Raw genomic sequence first — 23,715 nt, forward strand, 5'->3', positions numbered from 1 at the left:
AATAAAAGGCATTAAATGAGGCGTACTGAAGGTTGTCGGATTTTCTAGTTATTGGATATTGAATCAAAGATTAGAGCGATGGCCGCCATCTTTTTGGCTGGAGACCCTTTGACAATGAAGCACTTAAGTCAACTCGTGAGTTGTGAACACTTGAAAATGAATAATGAAAGAGACGACTCAGCTCTGACTCTCACCGTAAATCTTTATTTAAAGCCGCTGATCAAGTCAAATAGCGGCACCAACAAATAAAGGTTGTTAGCTAATAAACTCCTGGTAAACAACACTGAGAGTGTTTGGAATTACCGTTAAATCTTACAGGGTAAACTCAAAAATCCTCCATCGTCCCTCTGATTTATGGGCTTTTAATGTGAAACTTCTGCAGGAAGTTCTGCTGGAAGATTGGAATGAATTGTTGGATCAAACATGAATTTGTGATTGTTGAACTGATGGAATTAGTGCTGTTATAATGTACATGAATACTGAATTAATCGTGAAGGCAGCAGGTAGGATGTTTAGAAGTTTACATTAACCGGAGCATTTATACATTTAGAAATAAATGTCTCTAGTTTAAGGCTGGCTCAGATAAATAAGCTGGTGATATGCCAGTGTTAGACTTGAGTCAGTCATCATGAGATCAGGGTAGGTAGTTTTAAGTTCCCTCTGTTTAGTTTCAGGATATTTAAATGAATGAATATCTCACATTAACACACACTCAAATGAATCATGATATCACTCGTAGTGCTGAACGTAAAGCCAACTTTGCCCTCAGAGAAGTAATAAATGCACCTCTGATTTTTCAGGGGGATTTTTTTGTTGTTGTATTTGAATCATGTTTAAAATAACTGACTGATAATAAACTACCTAGTTTGCTTCGTTTGTGCTGCAAAAAAAACATTTAGACGGTTGGAAAGTTTTGTATTTGATAAACCTTTATTGATCAGTTGAAGGTTAAAAAAACGTGAACGATGATGAATTAAGAAATATTCTTTAAAGGTCCCATATCGTGCTCATTTTCAGGTTCATACTTGTATTTTGTGTTTCTACTAGAACATGTTTACATGCTGTAATGCTCAAAAAACACATTATTTTCCTCATACTGTCTGCCTGAATATACCTGTATTCACCGTCTGTCTGAAACGCTACGTTTTAATGCATTTCAATGGAATTGCAGCGGAATTGCGTTGCTAGGCAACAGCTTGGGTCCATGTTTACTTCCTGTCAGCTGATGTCATTTACATACACTGCAACAGGAAATAAACTGGGACACATTTAGAATGTTTACGTTTAAAACCGTGTAATGGTCTAAATATTGTATATTTGTGACATCACAAATGGACAGAAATCCTAACGGCTTGTTTCAAACGCACAATTTCTGAATACGGACTGTGTGTATTTCTCCGTATATTGAGCATTTTGATAGTTTAACAGTATTTATATAGCACTTAAACATGCTTTATAATGTAAAAGACCTGAAAATCTCACTTTTTACAATATGGGACCTTTAATATTTATTGATTACTAAACTAAAACTGGTGATTACGCCTCCTAACATCAATTATTGCCTTAAAAAGGGCAACCAGACGGTTGGTTTCGAGGTCAGAATTGAGGATTAGGGATCACGTTTGAAAAACATCCCTCCATGCCCGGAACATGTGAATTCAACTGATTTATGAAAGTAATGTCATCAATAACTCAATGAATGCAATGTACACACTTTTTTTTTATACAATAAATAGTTATTTAATACTCATTTAACTATACAGTATAAACAATATGAACAAAAGATTAACTTTTAGAGTGTTCAACAACAAAAGACTTAAATCCTTAAAGTGCATCTCATGTTAAAGTGCTTCAGTTCAGCCTGATTTGAGCGTTTCTGGACATATTTTGGGTGAGAAAACAGAATATCTGTTGTAATAGCACTGCAGAGGAAACTACATTTTATCTTTCTAATTTACTGACAGAGCTTTGAACGTCTCCAAAGGGCCTTAAGCTTCTTCACAAAGTGGAAAGTTAGTTCCTGCGGTGTAAACGGGGCTAAATCCAACAGTCCTGGATTATTCCCTCCATTCAGATTGAGTGGACGCCATCCCCGACCCCACGACCTCAGAACTCCAGCAGGAGCGTCAGCGGCTCCACAGAGTTCAGGACGATCTCTTGTTTCTGTGCGTAGACTCCCTCCTCCACTTTGGCGCCCGCCTTCGTGCACTTCGCTGAGCCGGCCATGAGCTCCCTGCAGGCGGACACCAGGTTGGAGAAGAGCTGGGCGCCCCACCACAGCTCACACCCCCCTTTGTACTGCACTCTCCTCTTGGGCACCGGCTCCCCGAGCAGGGAGTCCTGGGGGATAAATAAAACGCTCCCGGGGAGGTCGACAACGGAAACCGAGTGCCCGGTGTCTTTTCGGAAAAATTTGGTGGTCATCAGACTGCTGGCTGTTGAGATCACGGAAAAAACATAAGAGGCTGAATTTATATCGATATTTTTCCCTGTTTAGACAAAGTGCAAAGACTCCCATAATTATTTTCCAGCGGTGAACTGAACTGAAAGTTGTTACGTTACTGTGTGTGTGAGAGTGCAGATTAAGTAGACAGCGAGTCGGCTCAACGGTGTAGTAACGTAGTCCGTTTATTATCATGACCCGGAAGTGTTCACACATCGAAGGTCCGTGTAACATCCTCTAATGTAACCTCACTATAGTTCCACTTAACAGAACACCTCCCCTTTTAAGTAAGAACACCACCCTCTTTTAACATCTTCAACTCCACTGTAATAACATCCTCTTACAGGTATCCTAGCACTGAACTCAGACATTGACCTCTGAAACACCTAGAATGTCTTATCACATTTTTCTAACCTTAATAAACATTTTTCTAACAATTTTCCCTTTTCTTTTCCCCCCACCCAATAACTCACTTACAAGTCCATACGCACAGGTGGGCGTGACACTCGGCCTGAGCTAGTCACGTATGGTGTGTTTGTCTCTTGAATGTGTGTCTCTGTGTTAACTGGCTCTGAGGGTGTGACAGGTGTATCAGGTGGTGTTGACTGCACTTCTGGATGGTTTACTATGCGAACCTGTGTGCGGTTTCTCCTGATCTGTCCTTCATCAGTGTCAATAATATAAGATCTGGGTGTTGTGGCATGTTGAACAACTGTCCCTGGTCTTTTCTCTTTTGCCAGCCATACATTTTGGCCAGCGTGCAGTGGTGGCAGAGGGCGGGCTCTGTGCCGCAGGTTGTAGTTGCGTCGTTGGTTCTCCTTTGCGCGCTTCTCTGACTTCCTGAACCCTCTGATATTCGGCCAGCGGGGATGAAGACTCGCTGGGAGCTGTGGTATGGTGGTACGTAGCTGTCTCCCCATGAGGAGTTGTGCCGGGGAGTAACCGCACTCAAGAGGTGTTGCGCGGTATGTCATCAAAGCTTTTAGCTTCTCCTCTCCTCCTTTCCACAGTCTTTTAATTGTCGCCACAGCACGCTCGGCTTCTCCATTCGCCTGTGGATACCTCGGGCTGCTGGTGACATGTGTAAATCCATACTCTGTGGCAAAGTCTTTGAATAGTTCACAGCTGTATTGCGGTCCGTTATCTGACATAACTGTCTCTGGTATACCGTGGCGGCTGAACGCCTCCTTCAGGGCTGCAATAACTGTGTTGGCAGTGACGACGTTGAGGTGGGCTACTTCAATGTAGCGTGAAAAGTAATCCACTACTAGGAGATACGTCTTTTTCTCCCAGAAGAATAAGTCTGTACCCACTCTTTGCCAGGGTCTAGCTTGCACCGGAGTTGTAAGCAGAGGCTCTCTGTGCTCTGCTCTGTGCTGTGAACACAGTCAACACAGCGATGCCTTAGCCTGCGGCTGGCAGCTAACGTCAGTGTTGAGAACTCTGTTGTTGAGTGACAGCCGACACGCTGTGATTGACAGCCGACAACGCGGAAGCTGTTGCTGTTCTATTTGCCCAATATCGTGACTCGGTGACTTAATATCGTAATTCACACACACTTGAACTGCTTGCGGCACAGCAAAATGCCGAGGAAACCTGCAACCATCCCCGATGAGGAGATGGAAGAGATTAAAAAATCGCTCGACTTCATGTCAGCCGAGCTCGCAACGGTCGCCGTTCAACAAAAGAGGATAATGGAGCTGAATGGAGAAGTCCAATCACTTAAAAAGCAAAACATGGAAAAAGACATAAAGATTACACTCCTGGAGAATCGAGTGTCTGATCTCGAACAATACTCACGGATGAATGATCTAATCATCAGCGGCCTGAAGACGAGGCATCAGTCCTATGCCAGGGTGGCAGCGGCCTCCGCGGAAACCGCTGCCCGGCGCAGGGGTCGATGTTTCCGAGGCCGAAAAAGAGTCACTGGAACAACAAGTAGTGGGCTTCTTGGAGAGTAAAAACATTCTTGTTGACAGCGATGACATCGAAGCCTGTCATACTCTGCCCAGCAAAAACAAAGATGCGCCACCAGCAATATTAATCCGCTTCACCAACAGGAAGAAAAAGTATGCGCTCCTCAGGCAAGGAAGGAAACTAAAGGGGTCTAATGTGTACATCAATGAACACCTCACCAAGAAGAACGCGGACATCGCTAGACGAGCACGCATATTAAGAAAACAAAACAAGATCCAGGCGACTTGGACTACGAATTGCAAAGTATTCATTAAGTTGAATGGATCGACGCCAGAGGCAGCAAAAGTTCTCCTTATAAGAGACAGCAATGAACTGGACAAGTTTGGTGAATAAATGACCTGCAGCTGGGACTATCATGGAGGTAGGATTATTCCATGCAGGTTACTATCTCTACTGCATTCTAACATCTTGGAGATAACCACACAGACAATGACTAACAAACGCTCTCATTCCATATTATTTTCTGTGATTCATTTCAAACCACTAAATGCCACCACAGTTTATACAAACCAAAAAAATGTAAGAACATATTTCAAATTATGATTTTCAGCATGTTAACATCTCCTACAAAGGGCCTTATTATGGCTCATTTGAATATCTGCAGTGTCAGAAATAAGGTACATGAACTGAACAATCTCACTCAGAATAACACCATCCACATCTTGGCTGTGTCTGAGACCCACTTGGATGTAACTATCCAGAATGCTGAGGTATCTATTGATGGCTATAACATCTTCAGGAGGGACAGAAATATACATGGAGGTGGAGTAGCGATATATATAAAAAACAATTTTCCTGCAACACTGTGTGCTGAGCTCATGCCAAATAACTTAGAATCCTTATGGGTTAGAGTACATCTTCCTCACCTAAAACCAATCTTGATAGGCTGTTGCTACAGGCCTCCAGGAACTGATACTCATTATCTGAATGACTTATGTGAACTAATTGACAGAGCTGCAGATGTGAATGGTGAAATTTTCATATTAGGGGACATGAATATTGACTGGCTTGCAAATCAATGCCCGATGAAAAAGAAGATGGTGTCACTAGTCAGTGCTTGTAATCTATCACAGATGATTTCTCAACCGACCAGAGTCTTTACTAACAGTGCTGGTCATACATCTGCCACTTGCATCGACCATATTTACACAAATGCTCCTGAGCGCTGCACTAAACCAGTCTTTCTACCTGTAGGGTTCAGTGACCATAACATTATAGCTATTACCAGGAGAACCAAAATTCCTAAATGTGGTGTCAAAATTATTAATAAGAGAATGTATAAGAAATTCATCTCAGAACGTTTTTTGGAGGATGTCAGGAATGTAAACTGGGCCGATGTGTATGCTACACAGGAGCCTGAAGCTTCTTTACATATTTTTATGAACATCTTTATGAGGATTGTCGACAACCATGCTCCCATGAAGAAGTATACTGCCAAATCCAGACCAGCTCCATGGTTGAATGAGTCTTTAAAAGACCTTATGAAACAGAGAGACAAAGCCAAATCCACATTAGCAAAGTCAGGATCTGTGGAAGACAGACTAAAATATTGTCAATTGAGAAACCGAGTGACAAAACAGAATAAAAGCATGAAAAAGGAATATTATAAAAATAAAATAAATGCAGTGAAACTAGATGGTAAAGAACTCTGGAGAACCTTAAATGAAATAATGGGGAGAAATAAAACTGGGAGCCCTTCTTTTGTTCAGTCGGATGGCAGGTTTTTGACTAAACCATTTGACATAGCCAATTATTTTAATGATTACTTTGTGAATAAGGTCGATGCACTAAGGAAGAATATGAGCAGCATGGATTCCAATACTCTCAACCTTATAAGTAACAATATAATGATTAACAAAAGTTGTTCATTTCAGTTTAACAGTGTGGATGAGAGTGAAGTAAGGAAGTTGTTAAAAGCCCTTCCTGATTATGGCTCCGTAGGCACTGATATGCTGGACAGTAAGGTACTTTGTCTCTCAGCCGATTACATTTCTGGTCCCATATGTCACATATTAAATAAATGTCTAATGGAAGGTATATATCCTAGTATTTGGAAAGAAGGTAAAATAATTCCCTTACCTAAAGATGGCAGATTAACATTTACTGGGCAGAACAGCAGACCCATCAGTATTCTCCCTGTACTAAGCAAACTGATGGAGAGAATAGTCCATTCACAAATACAAAATTACTTTGACTGTAATGGCCTGTACACTAGATTTCAACATGCTTACAGACATCACTACTCCACTTGTTCTGCACTAATGCAAATGACAGACGACTGGCTAAAAGAGATAGATAATTCTAGGATAACAGGTGCAGTGTTACTGGATTTCAGCGCGGCATTTGATGTCATAGATCATGACCTTTTAATTAATAAACTACAACGTTATGGATTTAGATCAAGTGCAATCACATTTATGAAGAATTATCTTTTATGCAGAACACAAAGGGTGTATTACAATGGCAGCATGTCAAACAGTAAAGGGCTTAACTGTGGCCTGCCGCAGGGCAGCTGTCTTGGACCTCTCCTGTACTCCATCTTCACAAATGACTTGCCATCTGTATTGCATAAAGCCAGTATACAAATGTACGCCGATGATTCCACACTGTATTACGCAGCAAATACAAGCGGCGAACTAGACCAAGTTCTATCTTCAGACCTAAACTTGGTCTACGATTGGATAAAACAAAATAAGTTGGTACTAAATATCTCAAAAACCAAATCCATTATTTTTGGATCTAGTCATAAGCTGTCATCTATGCCCACAATGAATCTCTACTTGGACAGTGAACCTATACAGCAGGTGGATAAGGTCACATTACTGGGACTAACCATAGACAATCAACTGTCATGGGTCGAGCACATAGAAACAATTGTCAGGAAAATGGGAAATGGCATCTCCATGGCAAAAAAATGCCTTCCGTATGTTCCAGCACACGTTCTGGGACAAGTAGTTAAATCTTTAAGTTTAAGCCACCTGGACTATTGCTCACCTGTATGGTCTTCTGCACCGAAAAGCATACTGCGGAAACTACAAATTGCACAAAACAGAGCTGCAAGACTTGTGTTACACTGCCCCATGAGAACGAACACAGACAGCATGCATCATAAACTGTCATGGTTACCAGTAGAGAAAAGACTTGCCTTAAGCACAGCGACATTCTTTAGTAACAGCATTTATTCTACTAAACCCGAGTTTTTATACAGTCAAATTACCAGATGCAGGGACGTTCACAGTCATTTCACTAGAACAGCAGGTGATGGCCAAATCATGTTACCTCACCCAAAATCTAATGCCTTAAAAAAGACGGTCATTTACCGCGCCATCACTCACTGGAATAGCTGCCCTCTTCACATCCGTCAATCCTCTAACAAATCCACATTCAAATACCATCTACGAATACATTACTTAAACAGCTGATCGATAGTCCAGTGTTGGTCATGTATGGTTTTCTTTGTTTTCTTTGTTCCTTTTTCCCTGATGATGAGCCTTGAGGCTAAACAAAAAAAACAAAAAAAACAAAAAAAAAATTGTGGAAGACTTGTGTATGAATTTGAAATTTGAAATTTATATATGTTTGAAAATTTGAGTGTTATTAGTGTAACACAAATGTGATGTTGTATATAGTATGTATGTGATAAATTAATGTACATGATTTCGGACCCCAGGAAGACTAGCTAGTGCTATTGGTATCAGCTAATGGGGATCCTTTTTAAATAAATAAATAAATAAATAAACATGTATTGCAGTGTTCCACCAGCTGACTGATGTGTACAGACAGACCCGGCCACCAGACGGACTGGCGGGCTCTCGCTCTGCACTTGACTATACCTTGGTGGCCGCTATGAAGGTCACGAAGAATCTCTGGCCTCATGCAGTGGGGTATCACGATTCTTTGACCTCTGAGGAGCAGCTCTCCCGCCAATGTGAGGGTTTCTCTTTCAGGCCAGTATGGCCCCAGCTCTGGAGGGAGGGCGTGTTTCTCAGGCCACTCAGTCTGACAGTACTCGATGAGCTTTGCACATATGGGGTCAGCTGCTTGTTTCTCTTGGATTCCCTTTAATCTTGCCTCTGTAGCAGGAAGGCTATGGACGACAGCGTCCACAAACACTTTGACTTCTGCCTCATTGTCTTTTTCATCTTGTGTGAACATGTGTTTCACCGGGGCTCTTGATAACGTGTCCGCTGTTATCAAGCGTTTACCGGGCACATGCACGATGTCGAAGGTGAACTTCATCAGCCTCAGTCGAAACCTCAGCACTCTGGGCGGGAGCTCATCTAGTGCCTTTGTACTCAACAGTGGCACTAGAGGCTTATGATCCGTCTCTAGTTGGAACTGCAGTCCCAGCAGATAGGGTGACAGGCGCTCACATGCCCATGTAGCTGCCAAAGCCTCTTTTTCGATCTGTGCATAATGTTTTTCAGCCTCAGAGAGACCTCTGGAGATGAACACAATTGGTCTCCATGTCCCATCTGTTTGTCGTTGATTCAGGACACCCCCTAAGCCAAAGGACGAGGCATCAGCTGATACGCATGTCTCTGCTATCGGTGAGTATGGAGCTAGCACTCGTGGTGAACTCAGTTCATTTTTCAGTACCTGAAATGACTCTTTTTGTGGCGCCTCCCAGCACCACTCATTTTTCTCACTGAGCAGATCTTTGATTGGTCGCGTGTATGATGCAAGGTGGGGTAGAAACTTGCCCAGATAGTTGGCCATCCCCATCACTCTCCTTACTCCTTCGACCCCGGTAGGTTCAGGCATCTCCATAATAGCTTTAACCTTGTCTGGATCGGGTGTCACGCCATCTGCTGTGACACGGTGACCCAAGAACATGATGCTGTCTTTGGCGAACACGCATTTTTCATTTAGTGTGAGTCCCTCTTTTCTCAACCTCATCAGGACCTGGTGCAGTCTCTCGTTGTGTTGCTGCATGTCCTCTCCGTACACGACGATGTCGTCCGCATGACACACGACTCCTTCGCACCCCTCCAGCATCTGTGACATGCGACGCTGGAAATGCTCTGGGGCCGATGAGATCCCGAATGGCAGTCGGTTGAATGCGTAGCGTCCGGATGGGGTGATGAATGTTGTGAGGAGCGAGCTCTCCTCTGACAAGGGGATTTGCCAGAAGCCGGAAGTGGCATCCAGCTTCGTGAAGACTTTCGCCCCAGCCAACATGGCTAGTGTGTGGTCGACTGCTGGGAGTATGTGTCTCTCTCGCCGCACCCACTTGTTCAGGTGTGTTAGATCCACACACAGCCGTCTCTTTCCTGGCTGCGCCTTCGGTGCCACAACCATACCAGCGCACCATGGTGTAGGTTGGGTCACTTTGGAGATCACTCCCATTTCCTCCATGCGATTCAGTTCTGCTCTCACTTTATCACGCATGGGCAGGGGCACCCGACGTGGCGATGACAGAGCGTATGGAACCGCCCCTGGCTCCAGCTCAATCTTGTAGGGCTCCTTTAATTTCCCCAAGCCGGAAAACACTGCGGGGTACTGCGCTTTAAAATCCTCCTGATGTGCCTGCACTGTGCAGACACGCTTTATCAGGGCAAGAGCTTTTAATGCAGGAAGACCCAGTAGTGGCTTGGACAGCCCAACAACAACATAAATGTCCTGTTCTGTTGTTTTACTTTCAAAGTTCAACTTGCCTTTGAAACGTCCTTTAACGTCCAGTTTGTGATTTCCTGGTCCATACAGCACTTTTCCTGGCGGCTGCAGTGTCCCGTGACTTTTGATGGAATAGGTGCTGCTTGGGATTGCTGTAACAGTGGCTCCAGTATCCAGTTTAAAAACAGTATTTTCCCTGTTCAGCTGCAACAGTTCCATCCACTCCTCCTCCTCCTCAGAGCACATTTCTCCCAGGAAAGCAAAATCCTCCTCATTGCTCCCTGTCTGTACGTCTGTGATGTCATGGACGCCGCCGCTTGACCTGCATTTCTTTGCAAAGTGTCCTTTTTTATGACACTTCCTACACTCGGCATCATGAGCAGGGCAGTCTTTCCAGAAATGTTTTTTCATTTGTCCACACCTGCTGCATCCTGATGACGGTGTGTCAGTTTTTCCTCTCGCCGTCTTTGGTACCTTATTGTACTTTTTGTGTACAGCCTCAACATGTCCCGTCGTCTGCTCTGTCCCACGCAGCACAGGCTGTTGCTTTTTCACCGCTGCACTCTGCCTCACTCTCGTCATGGCCTTTCCCAATGTCAAATCAGCGTCTAGCTGTAAGCTTTCCGACAGCTTAGCATCTCTTATGCCGACAACAATTCGGTCCCTGATTAACTGGTCTCTCAGAGCCCTGAACTCACAGTGTTCCGCCAGTGTATGTACAGCCGTTATAAAAGATTCCACGCTCTCACCCGGCTCTTGACTCCTCCGGTTGAAGCGTGCTCTTTCAAAGATGACGTTCCGCTTGCTCACACAATGCGCCGTAAAAGCCCGTGTAACAGCATCGTATGACTTTTTCTGCTCCTCTGTGAGCGGCAGCACATTTAAGATATCTTCTGCGTCGTCTCCAGCAGCATACATAAAAGCATTCACTTGGAATTCCTGTGATTTTTTGTCCAATTCAGTTGCTATTCTGTAGCGTTCATAGCGCTTCATCCATCTCGGCCATTCGTTAGCATTGGTAAAGTCAAACTTGCCTGGCGGCGCTAACTGCTGCACCGTGGCGCTTCCGTCCACTCTCGGTGGCAACACCGCACCTCCGTCCATTTTCCGTCAGTTTTCAGGTTTAGTTTTTCTTTACTTCTTCTCTGCTTTTCCGTGTTTCTTCTGACACCATGTTACGTTACTGTGTGCGTGAGAGTGCAGATTAAGTAGACAGCGAGTCGGCTCAACGGTGTAGTAACGTAGTTCGTTTATTATCATGACCCGGAAGTGTTCACACATCGAAGGTCTGTGTAACATCCTCTAATGTAACCTCACTATAGTTCCACTTAACAGAACAAAAGTGAATCTATTAACCAGACAATATTCGGTCCAGTGAATCCTGCAGAGTAATGAGACATCTCACCCATCTCATGAGCGACGTCCTCGGTGGCTCCGTGGAAGAAGCACACATACACAACCATCCCCTCCTGGATCTGAGACAGACAGGAAATAAACACTTTGTCACTGCAGTAGTACACTGACAAATAAATAAATAAATAAATAAAATAAAGATTTATCTAACAAATAAAATAAAAAGGAATCTAAGAAACCAATGAATAAATAATAAATAAAAAAATAATAATTTAAAAAATAAAATTAGATAAATAATGAATAAATCAAATTAAAATTAATCTAACAAATGAATTACAAAATTAATCCAACAACTAGAAAAATAAATAAAATAAAGATTAATTTAACAAATAAAATTTAAAAAATAATCTAATGAATAGATAAATAAATAAAATGAAGATTAATTTAACAAATAAAATAAAGAAATAATCTAACAAATACATAAATAAAATAAAATTGAATCTAGCAAATAAAACAGAAAAATTAAAAATAATTTAACAATTAAAATAAAGAAATTATCTAAAAAACAGATAAATAAATAAAATAAGAATTAGTTTAACAAAAAATAGAAAATGATCTAACAAATAGATAAACAATAACACCCACCTCGGCCCACTGAGCGTCGGCCCCGTCCAGTGCTGGTTTGACCTTAACCTTCGCTGTACTGCACTGCTGGATGACCATCCGGGCCTGAAGACTCCTGGGCCTCCGGAAGGGAGCAGAGCTGCTCACACACACATACCGTAGTCGTCAATACATGTGCAATAATACGTAAGACAATTAAAGGAAAGCAGGTTCACCAAATAAGTACATTTCTGGGTCAGTATTTGTACATACCCGTCCATCATAGGAAGGGGTTCTGCTGTCTGTGCCGGGGCAGAGCCAGCGATGGTGAAGACGGGCCAGGGTTTGGAGCTCGGGGCCACCACGGGCTCCAGACCACAGCTGGAGCTCCTCTTAGCCGAGGACGCTGCCTGCAGGTCTCTCCTTCTCTTCACCGGCCGCTGGACGTGGATCTGGGTTTGGGTCTTTGGTCCTCTGCCCTGACTTGGAGGTTGCTTGGTCTTGGCTTGTGGAGGTTGGTGTTTTACCGAGAGCTCGGGTGGAGGATGTGACTCTGTGAGAGGTTCGGTTGTGTCCTGGACTTTGACACAGTGATGTGTTCTGGTGCTGCCCGGAGATCCACTGGTCTCTTTCTGGTCCTGAGGTCGTGTCTTCACCTGAACTTGTCTCTCTGGCTGAGTCTCGGAGCTGTTGGTCTCCTTCTGGACTTCAGACTGTGGAGGCGTCCCTCTCTTGACAGGCCAGAGTCTGGCCACAAAGGGGACGTTGGGAATCCTCGGCTGGAGGATTATGGGAGTGCTGGGCTGGAAGTTGATGGGAGTTCTTAGATGAAGGAGGATGGGGATTCTGGGCTGAGGGCTGATGGGAGTTACGGGCTGGGGGGGCGAAGGGTTCTCCTAAGATCCAGATGAGAGACAGACAGTGAGTCTTCAGGTAGTCACTTTGTTTTTATAGAGTGTGTTAGTGTTTTTAATAACAGTGTGTGAAGTGAACAGGATCTTTAGTAGTATTATTCAGAGGTAGCTGTAGCATTTTTAGCAAGTTATAATAGTGAATTTCAATCGTGCAATAGTCAATAAATGTATTTAAGTTCAGTAATTGTCTCTTTAAATAGTAGTTTTTATAGTTAGTGGTGAGAATTGCCTCCATACACATGAGGGATTTGCATCTACAGAACAAGACAACAGTCATTTTGTTGCTGACGAGTATTAAATGACTAGATTATGTGTCGTTGTACACAAGCGTGATGACAATAAAGTGGAATCTGTCTTCCAGTTGGGACAGATTTAAGGATTTAGTTTGTCGTCCAGCTGGCTGAAGCGGAGAAACCTACCACTTTGTCCTCTGAATTCGTTTCTGGCCGCCTCTCTTCATCACCGCTGCCTTCATCAGCATCCCCACCACCATCATCCTCGCCATCATCGCTGTAACCATCGTCATCCTTCCCGCTGTCAGGATGCAGACGGAGACAGAATAAGAGGGAGCACACAAGAAAATTCAATCTATATGAACTGGTAATAACACTGACAGAAAGCCGCCCACCTGTCTAAATCATCAGGTATCTGAGGTGATCTCAGCGCCTCCAGAACACACTCTGGTTCTGTTTGGTTCTCTGGGTTCTTCTTCTTCTTCCTGCTGCACTGCGAGCAGCTGTTGATCCACTGCACCACATCAGTCCTCATGGTTTTCCAGAAGTACCTGATCATGATAATAACCATGAGCTGCTTATTAAATTAATACAACAGCATGATATTAAATACATGCAATCGAACTTGATGATGGTGATGTAAAGTGATGATGTGTTTGGGTCATCAAGATGATTTATTAGTGACAGAGAAAGAAGATTCCCCGCTCACCTTTCGTTGAGCAGTCGGAGACACTTGTTGGCGTCGAGGTGGTTCAGCTCATTGTGATAATCCAACAGGGCGGCTTCAACTCGCTGCCTGCTCCTCAGAACCAAACACACCCGATCTCCCCGGACTATGTGGAGCGCCTCGTCTGGGAGACAAATTGTAAAGGTATCCGTAATTTGTAGTTTATTCAAAATGTGTTGAGGTTTAGATTCTGGTTCGTACAAACCTTTGATGGCGAACTTCTTGCAGAACCTCCTGAAGGTGTTCTTCTCTACGTAGCTTAGCCCAGGAGGATAGGTGTGTCTGCTCAGGTAGAGCTCCATGGCATCGTACTTGGCAAAATAGGCCTGCTCACACAGAAACAGATAATTAAAATACCTACAGTGCGGTACATTGATGTGCATTGGATTGACAACATACCTCCTCCCCCACAGCCGGCTGGGTCGGACCTCTGCACGGAGTCTGTGGAGGAAAGACACAACTCCAGCTTTTACTGCTGCAGACTGGACTTCTACTGCTGCTGTCGTACTACTGTACTACTGAGCCTTTACCGCTGAGTCGCCATGGACCATGAGCGTGGGCACGGCGTCCGGGCGGACGGCGACCTTCTCCCCACTGAGGTCGACGCAGTCCTCGGTGAAGTGGGTCGAACAGACGGACGAGCCGAGCCGAGGATGCCAGTTGGGACGACCGACGGCCTTCAGCCACTGAGCCAGCAGGGCCGCGTTGTCCAGAGGAAACCTGGAGGGGAAGACGCATGGATAGAAGCGTACAGATAAATCAATACAGGGACATAAGTCCACCCATGATGTCCACATAGTCCACATACGTATGTCAACATGCAGTCAGATCCTGCACAATCCGACCTGTTAAAATTCACTTCACTTCATTGTCCTCTCAAAGGAAAGTCAGCTTCTAGCAGTGGTTAAGAATAAAAATAACAGAAGCATATCACAGAACGTACTTATGGAAGGTGAGGCCCAGGCCTCTCTCCACCGGCCCGCAGCAGTTGGTGCAGGTGGAGACGCTGCAGCGGAGCCACTTCCTCTTGGTTCTGTTGAGGCAGATCTGGCAGCTGGAGATCCAGCGGGCCAGGTCCCGGGTCATGCTGGCCCAGTAGAAGTGCTTCGTGATCTCTCGCTGGCAGATCCCGTGGCCGTAGTGACCCTGGGTGTCATGGAACTGACGCAGGACCGAGTTTACCTGCAAATCAAGAGGCAGCACGGGGAGATTTTTGCCATTATATGGTAGAAAGTAGAGGTTTAGACACGAAAGTTCCTGCTCTTATGCTCCAGTTTTTCACACCAGCGGACAACGAACTTTAAGATGCTTATACAGGATTCATTTAAACTTCATAAAGGATGCAAACCTCCTCTCTGCTGCGCGGCACTCTGAGAGGAGGAGAGACTCGTGTGTACATCAGCGCTCCATCTGAAACAGAAGAAACATGTTTCTATAATCTGGCTCATTGAGGATTAGAAGAGGCAGATTAAACAGGTGATGCTGCTGTTTTTTTATCACTCTTTTATCCACTCACCTTTCAGGCCGAAGCGCTTGGCCATCCTTTTTAAACCCCCTCTGCTAGACTTGCTTTGCATAGGCAACACCCTGTGGCTCAGATACCTGCAGGATGCAACATACAAACATTTAAATTGGGACTGTCATTTTTAGGTTTCAGTTTTAAAGCTAGAGTGAAGATACTGGCATCATATGAAACTGGAAAACCTAATGAATCCATTGATACCATTCATGTCATACTAGCTTGTCATGAAGGAGGTTAAATAACGCTCCAAACTTACGCTACATTTTGGCGAAGAAAAACTGTCACAGCCATTTTGCAAAGGGGTCCCTTGACCTCTGACCTCCAGATAAGTGAATGAAAATGGGTTCTATGGGTACCCACGAGTCTCCCCTTTACATACATGCCAATATCTGTCATTGTTTTGTGTGTTGTTAATTGATTTACAATAATAAATATATACATACATTTTCATAAAGCAGCATATTTGTCCACTCCCATGTTGATATGAGTATTAAATACTGGACTAATCTCCCTTTAAGGTACATTTAGAACAGATAAAAAAATTGCAATTACTTTGTGATTAATCGTGATTATATATTTTAATCGATTGACGGCCCTAGTTAAAATGTAAAATGTGAAAGAAGCGGTCATGTGATCTACCTGGCGATCTGGTTGTAGGTCGCAAAGCTCGGCTCGATGACGGTCTTCCTCTTGTTCTCCACCAGCGTCTGGACCTCCCTGGAGTCTGGATCAGGAGCTCGGAGGCAGTACTGGTGCTCCTGCAGCTCCACGGGGGGTTCAGAGTGATCCAAGGCCGGCTCGGAGGGGTCGGGGGTGGTGGTGGCAGCAGCAGCGGCAGCAGCTGTGGAGAGGAGGTCCTCCAGGGTGTTGGAATGAAGGAAGTCCTCGTCTGAAGGGACAACAACCTGAAAATCAAGAAGGACGACACCTTATAGAGGCTAAAACATTCCTGTTGCATTTATGACATTTGTTTTATACTTTTAAATATTCTGTTTTCTTTACTTTCTTTATTGGTTTTCTTTAAATAATTTTAATTTATTCTTTCTTTATTAAATTGTCTTATTTTCTGTTTAATTAATTTTGTATATTTATGCATTTTTATGCTTTATGTAAAGCACTTTGAATTGCCTTTGTGTATGAAATGTGCTGTACAAATAAACTTGCCTTGCCTTGTGGAAATTCGCCCACATAATAAGGCACAAAACTGGCACGACAGATGGTGAAATTTATGATAACTCATTCAGTTTATTATAAATCCTCCCTTTAAATCAAATTTTCTGAATTTTCATTCCGATTATTCATTCCCTTAAAATAATAGCAATATCACCTTTTTGAAATAAAAAAAAAAAGTAACCTTGTTTTTATTTGTCCTCTCAGCGCCTGCACAATGGGGACTTGGATTTAATACAGTTTATTATTATTAGATATATAGATATTAGATTGGAGATACATGAATATACTTTGTGTTTTTGCTTTTAACCACAAAATATTTTCTCCTCGACATTCTTTACCAAACCAGAAAGGACAGAAAGGAAATAAGAAAATAAATAAATTGATATTGGCAAGAGTGATTCATTTAAAGGGGACCAAACAAAGCAAAATATATTAACCATCTCCTTCTTTATATGTATTATTAAAGGTACAACACCTCGTCCTCCTGCACCGTCACGGAGATGATGGTTGGTATGGCGTCTGCTGATAGAGTCAGCTGACCGTTCTCGCTCGGCACGAAGCAGGACGACTCAAAGTGTCTCGAGTAGAGGCAGGAGTTGATGCGAAGCGAGCCTTCGTCCCTCTGAGCCACCGCCAGCCACCTTCGCCGTTGCTCTGCCTCCTTTGGAAACCTGCCGAGACCGAGGAAAAAGAGTTGTGTTTTCAAACGAAGCTGAACAGAAGGAGAGTCTGCCTGCAGAGTAACGCAAGGTTTCATCTTAGGTCCTGTTTTATTCTTATTAAATATACTTCTTTTGGGTTACATTCTTAGAAGATACATATTGTTATGCAAATGTTTGCACAATAATCACTCTGCTTCATTTATCTAGCAGGTAATACTCAAATCAGACTTTACACTGAAGTCCCTTTCACACATGCAGTCTATCCCTGAAATGTTCAGGAACATTTCCTGCATGTGTGAACGGGAGCAGGGGTCAATATTCAGGGAAATCTGTTCCGCCGATTTCCCACCTCGAGACCTCGTAGCAGTTCAGGGAAAATGTACGGTACGACTGTGTTGTGAATGAAAGCAGTAACACTGCAGGGACAAGTACGTAAAAGGTTACATCTGTCTGAGAAAAGACGCTTTCGCGTGGAGCGAGAGAACCAATCACAAGACTCCGTTGATGACATATTTAAAATCCGCGACCTGTTTACGGTTCATTAATATCAAATATGTTACAAGAACAGTGGCACCGGAGAAAAACAGCTCCTCGCCCGCCGCCATGTTCCTGACCCAGTAATACATCAACTGGATGGACGGACAGAAGAGGAAGAAGACATCCTTTAATTTTTACATTTAAAATCACATTATCTTCACTGCTCTGTTGATATCATCTGAACTCACCATTATCTCCTTTACAGCCCGGACCCGGCCGGCGTGGCTGTTGTTGTCATGGTAACGGACCAGGATCTCCTTCACCTCCTCGTCGCTCCTGACAACGCGGAGGAAGCGGCCTCGGTAACCGCGCCACAGACAGCCATCTGGAGGACGGAGGGAGGAACCACAGTCAGGTTATTTTCATTATGTATGGAGGGCGGTGGAGGAAAGTAACTAAGTACATCTACTCAAGTACTGTACTTAAGTACAATCTTGAGGTACTTGTACTTTAATTTGGGTATTTCCATTTTATGCTACTTTATACTTCTACTCCACTACATTTTGAAGTTAAATATTGTACTTTTTACTCCACTACATTTATTTGTCAGCTTTAGTTACCTTGCATATTCACATTATTAATAGAAAATAAATACATTATGTTCTATTGTTGTGCAGTTTAATATAAATAAATATATACAAGGAATAAATAAGGCATGAATGAGATAAAAGATTGGTAGTAAATACAATAAAAAGAGTAGAATCATGAGCAAAATAGAGCAATATGAGTATAATAAAATAAATAAAGTGAAAGAAACTGAACCCCAAGTAGCTCCCCGGGCACTGCTCCTAAGGATGGATCAAATGCAGAGGTCACATTTCATGTATGTACCTGTATGATTCTAATAAAGTTTAAGTTATATTAAATTAAATTTAAAAGGTCAGTTTACCCAAATGATGAATAGTGTATTTTGTCCAGTTTTTCATCCGTCTGTTGTTTTCAGCTTCCACTTTAATATCATAAAGGTGAATAAAGGTGTGTTGTGGTGCTCACAAAGCATGGACAGTTTGAGGAAACTGGACTGTACACAGAGGGTTAAGGCTTTAACTGCTCTATACTGAGGACAAATGTTCTCTAATGTGTGAGAATCACCTGCCAGTGAAATACCTTTATAGATGAAGTGTTTGCTGGCAGCTCTGGTCACTTTCTTTGAGCTCTTGGATGCGTCTACAGGATACGATCCCGTCTGCACAAACAGCTCCACCTTATCCAGAAAGTCAAAAGAAGGCATCTGTGAGGGAGGAGACAAAGATATCATCACATTATAGGAGCTCAAAGGGATGTAAAAAAAACATCAAATATTCAAGATTTGTTAACATAAAATGGAGAAAAATAAGCAAATATTTGATAATTTGCTTATTAGCTGCAACACAAACAAGTTTAACAATCCTACTTCATGATTATCAAACTATTAATTGAATACCAGAGTTATTTTTATAGCCTGTTAATCAATAAATTGGCTAATATATATATTTTTTTAGATTAGATTAAATTGTGCAAAACAAATACACAATAAACAAATAAACAGTAATAAGCATGGTGGAAATTCTGCAATATTTTTTTATGAAATTATAAACAATAGATTCACTGGAAAATATCAGCTAACGTTCAGTAGATTAATTAATAATGTACATTAAATTACTTATAAAGTATTTAACTACCCATCTCTGTTAAAAACACACACACAGACTATAACTCTGAAATCACAATAATACAACACTAAATGTCATTTTCGTGCATCAAATTACAGATTAATCACATAAACATGTGAAGTTTCTAACTGACCTCCTCAGAGCATCAGATCATCTTCAGTCCGGTGAACACAAATCCTCGTTACACCGTCACCGACTTCCAACACAAATATCAACTTTCAGAAGGATATTCTTATACTCAATTATTCATATGAGCAACTTATATTATTATATTACATCTAAATGTCCGTTTACATTCTTTAAAGTGTTAAATTTCAGCTCAAGCTAGAAGCTAAATGAACCGTTTGGTGGTTCGCTCATTTAAGCTAGCTGTAGCAACCTGGGACTTTCCGGTGTGGGGATTTTCAAAATAAAAGGTTTAAATCTAGATTGGAACTTTTTGAGGAGAAAGATGATTTATATATTTTAAATATATATAAATGAATTAATACATATCGCGTTTGTTGTTCATTGTGTGACCATTTTTTAAAATGATTTCTATTCTTATTGTAATTTTAAAATACCTTATTTAAGTATAATATATATATATATATATATATATATATATATATATATATATATATATATATATACTGTATATATGTTTTTTTTAAATGACCATGTTACAAATATATAAATATATATATATATATATATATATCTGTGCTTATTTCTGTGCTTATTTCTGTCCTTGTGTGTGCTGCAACAGCCGGATTTCGCTTCTGGTGATCAATAAAGGCTAATTTTATCTAAAAGTTGTTGTCATCTTACAACACCAAAAACATATAATTAACATTAACAGTGGGTTGTATAAATGCATCACTGTAATCATGATTTTTTTTTTTTAATTACCATGTTTACAATTATTTTATTTATTTCAATATATTATTATTATTATTATTTTTTCTGTCTAACAGAGAACTCTCATCTTTATAGTTTCTGTCTCAACCACACTCCATTGTGGTTTTGCTCCTGTAATAATCTTGCACATGTTGAATTTTGCACATTTACTAACTCAATTCATTTTTTATTTAAAAACAAAAAATTGCAACTTGCACACTTTACTAATATATATAGTCTGTTATTCTGTTTATATTTTATATTTTTATATGTTAGTTGTAGTAGTTGGAAATATTTATAGTGTATTCCAATATTCTTTATATTGCACATTCTATGGCTATATTTCTCTAGTGTGACTTATTCATTTAAATTTCTAACAACATGGTACTAATCATATGTCACAGCTCAGAACTACTGCAAATAAAAGGTCTATTTATTTAGGTCTCACATTTGTAAAAGCACATTTTTACAATATAGTCCCTAATTTACATACTTTATTTTGGAGGCAGAAGTGATTAACCGGAAGCTACATTGCCCTCTCTTGCGGTTACAGTGAAAGAGGATCAGTTTTGTCGCAGGTTGTAAAAGCTGCTGTAACCCAAGCTGACTGAGCGCTGCTCACTTCCGGTCTCCGACACACAGCTGAGCGCCCCCTGCTGGTCAGGAGGAGAGGTGGACAAAATAACAGGAACACTTTATTCTTCTTCTTTGGTGGAAGAAGTATTCAGACATAGTGATACCACACTGTGAGAATACTCCATTACAAGTAAAATGTACTTAGAGTATAAACAGTAAAAGTACACATACTGATGTGTTTTTCAGACTTTTTTTTTTTCTTTTTACCTTTTTCAGACTTTTTTTTAGACTTTTTTTCCAGCATTTTTCAAACTTTTTTTTCAGACATTCTTTTCAGTCATTTTTCAGATTTTTTTTCTTTTTTTTTTTTTTTACCTTTTTCAGACATTTTCAGATTTTTTCTTCCAACATGTTTCAAACTTTTTTTTTTTTTTACCTTTTTCAGACATTGTTTAGACTTTTTTTTTGAGGATACTTTTTTCAGACTTTTTTCAGAGTCTTTTTTTCCAGCATTTTTCAAACTTTTTTGGGACATTTTTCAGACTTTTTTTTTATTTTATTTTTACCTTTTTCAGATTTTTTTTATGGACATTTCTTCAGACTTTTTTTTTCAACATTTTTCAAACTTTTTTTTTCAGACATTTTTTTCCGGACATTTTTTCAGACATTTTTTTAGACATTTTTTTCAGCAACTTTTTTCCAACTTTTTTTTTCAGACATTTTTTTCCTGGACATTTTTTCAGACTTTTTTTTTTTAAGACATTTTTTTGAGACATTTTTTTCCGGACATTTTTTCAGACATTTTTTTAGACATTTTTTTCAGCAACTTTTTTCCAACTTTTTTTTTCAGACATTTTTTTCTGGACATTTTTTCAGACTTTTTTTTTTTAAGACATTTTTTTGAGACATTTTTTTCCGGACATTTTTTCAGACTTTTTTTTCAACATTTATTTCCAGACATTTTTTCGAACTTTTTTTTTTCCATCTTTTTTCAGCAACATTTTTCAAACTTTTTTTTCCAGACATTTTTTTCAGACATTTTTTACAAACATTTTTTACAAACATTTTTTTCCAGACATTTTTTCAACATTTTTTTCAGACATTTTTTACAAACATTTTTTACAAACATTTTTTTCCAGACATTTTTTCAACATTTTTTTCAGGACATTTTTTTCCGGACATTTTTTTCAGACATTTTTTCAACATTTTTTCCAACTTTTTTTTCAGACATTTTTTCAAAATTTTTTTCGGACAATTTTTCAGACTTTTTTTTCAGACTTTTTTTTCAAACATTTTTTCAGACTTTTTTTTCAGACATTTTTTCAAAATTTTTTTCGGACAATTTTTCAGACTTTCTTTTCAGACTTTTTTTTCAAACATTTTTTCAGACTTTTTTTCAGGATTCTTTTTGAGACATTTTTTTCAGACAATTTTTTCAGACTTTGTTTTCAACATCTTTTTTCAGACATTTTTTCAACATTTTTTTCCGGACATTTTTTCAGACTTTTTTTTCAACATTTTTTCCAACTTTTTTTTTCAGACATTTTTTCAACATTTTTTTTCGGACAATTTTTCAGACTTTTTTTTCAGACTTTTTTTTCAGACTTTTTTTTCAAACATTTTTTTCCGGACATTTTTTCAGACTTTTTTTCAGAATTCTTTTTGAGACATTTTTTTCAGACAATTTTTTCAGACTTTGTTTTCAACATCTTTTTTCAGACATTTTTTCAACATTTTTTTCCGGACATTTTTTCAGACTTTTTTTTCAACATTTTTTCCAACTTTTTTTTTCAGACATTTTTTCAACATTTTTTTTCGGACAATTTTTCAGACTTTTTTTTCAGACTTTTTTTTCAGACTTTTTTTTCAAACATTTTTTTCCGGACATTTTTTCAGACTTTTTTTCAGAATTCTTTTTGAGACATTTTTTTCAGACAATTTTTTCAGACTTTTTTTTCCAGACCTTTTTTCAGACATTTTTTTTAGACATTTTTTTCAGCAACTTTTTTCAGACATTTTTTTAGACATTTTTTTCAGCAACTTTTTTCCAACTTTTTTTTTCAAACATTTTTTTCTGGACATTTTTTCAGACTTTTTTTTTTAAGACATTTTTTTGAGACATTTTTTTCCGGACATTTTTTCAGACTTTTTTTTCAACATTTATTTCCAGACATTTTTTCGAACTTTTTTTTTTCCATCTTTTTTCAGCAACATTTTTCAAACTTTTTTTTCCAGACATTTTTTTCAGACAATTTTTACAAACATTTTTTACAAACATTTTTTTCCAGACATTTTTTCAACATTTCTTTCCGGACATTTTTTCAGACTTTTTTTTCAACATTTCTTTTTCAGACTTTTTTTTCCAACTTTTAACCGGACAATCAGACATTTTTTAGACTTTTTTAGGGACATTTTTCAGACATTTTTTTCTTTTTTCGTTTTTACCTTTTTCAGACATTTTTCAGATTTTTTTTTAAACTTTTCTTTCCGGACATTTTTTCAACGTTATTTTTCAGACAATTTTTTCAGACTTTTTTTTCAACATTTTTTTTTCAGACTTTTTTTCGAACTTTTTTTTTCAGACATTTTTTCAACATTTTTTTTCAGACTTTTTTTTCAACATTTTTTTTCAACATCTTTTTTCAGACATTTTTCAAACTTTTTTTTTCAGACTTTTTTTTCAAACATTTTTTTCCGGACATTTTTTCAGATATTTTTTTCAGCAACTTTTTTCAACTTTTTTTTTTCAGACATTTTTTCAGACTTTTTTTTCAGACCTTTTTTACAAACATTTTTTTCCGGATATTTTTTCAGACTTTTTTTTCAACATTTTTTCCAACTTTTTTTT

General features: G+C 39.9%; 1 protein-coding gene across 1 annotated transcript; it reads right to left on the reverse strand.

Moving 5' to 3' along the window:
• Positions 1–1,652: 1,652 nt before the first annotated feature.
• Positions 1,653–19,800, reverse strand: LOC119486712. The gene is made up of 19 exons (XM_037767023.1): positions 19,546–19,800; positions 18,868–18,991; positions 17,949–18,085; positions 17,784–17,852; positions 17,037–17,294; positions 16,028–16,293; positions 15,383–15,468; positions 15,215–15,276; positions 14,810–15,048; positions 14,397–14,586; positions 14,266–14,307; positions 14,072–14,192; positions 13,849–13,990; positions 13,535–13,690; positions 13,326–13,440; positions 12,266–12,888; positions 12,035–12,152; positions 11,442–11,511; positions 1,653–2,435 (listed from the first exon to the last, which is right to left on the reverse strand). The coding sequence occupies exons 2-19, from the start codon at positions 18,989–18,991 to the stop codon at positions 2,107–2,109; spliced, it is 3,147 nt and encodes a 1,048-aa protein (XP_037622951.1). The 5' UTR covers positions 19,546–19,800; the 3' UTR covers positions 1,653–2,106.
• Positions 19,801–23,715: the final 3,915 nt, after the last annotated feature.

This window comes from Sebastes umbrosus, chromosome 4 (assembly GCF_015220745.1).
Source record: "Sebastes umbrosus isolate fSebUmb1 chromosome 4, fSebUmb1.pri, whole genome shotgun sequence".
Taxonomy (NCBI): Eukaryota; Metazoa; Chordata; class Actinopteri; order Perciformes; family Sebastidae; genus Sebastes; species Sebastes umbrosus.

Excerpts from the sequence above, each read along its gene's own strand:
- LOC119486712 (XM_037767023.1), bottom strand. The coding sequence starts at position 18,991 with ATGCCTTCTTTTGACTTTCTGGATAAGGTGGAGCTGTTTGTGCAGACG. Across the intron at positions 16,294-17,036 it reads TGACGGTGCAGGAGGACGAG|GTTGTTGTCCCTTCAGACGA; the intron begins GTGTTGTACCTT and ends CTTGATTTTCAG. Across the intron at positions 12,153-12,265 it reads CCCCTTCCTATGATGGACGG|CTCTGCTCCCTTCCGGAGGC; the intron begins GTATGTACAAAT and ends GTGTGTGAGCAG.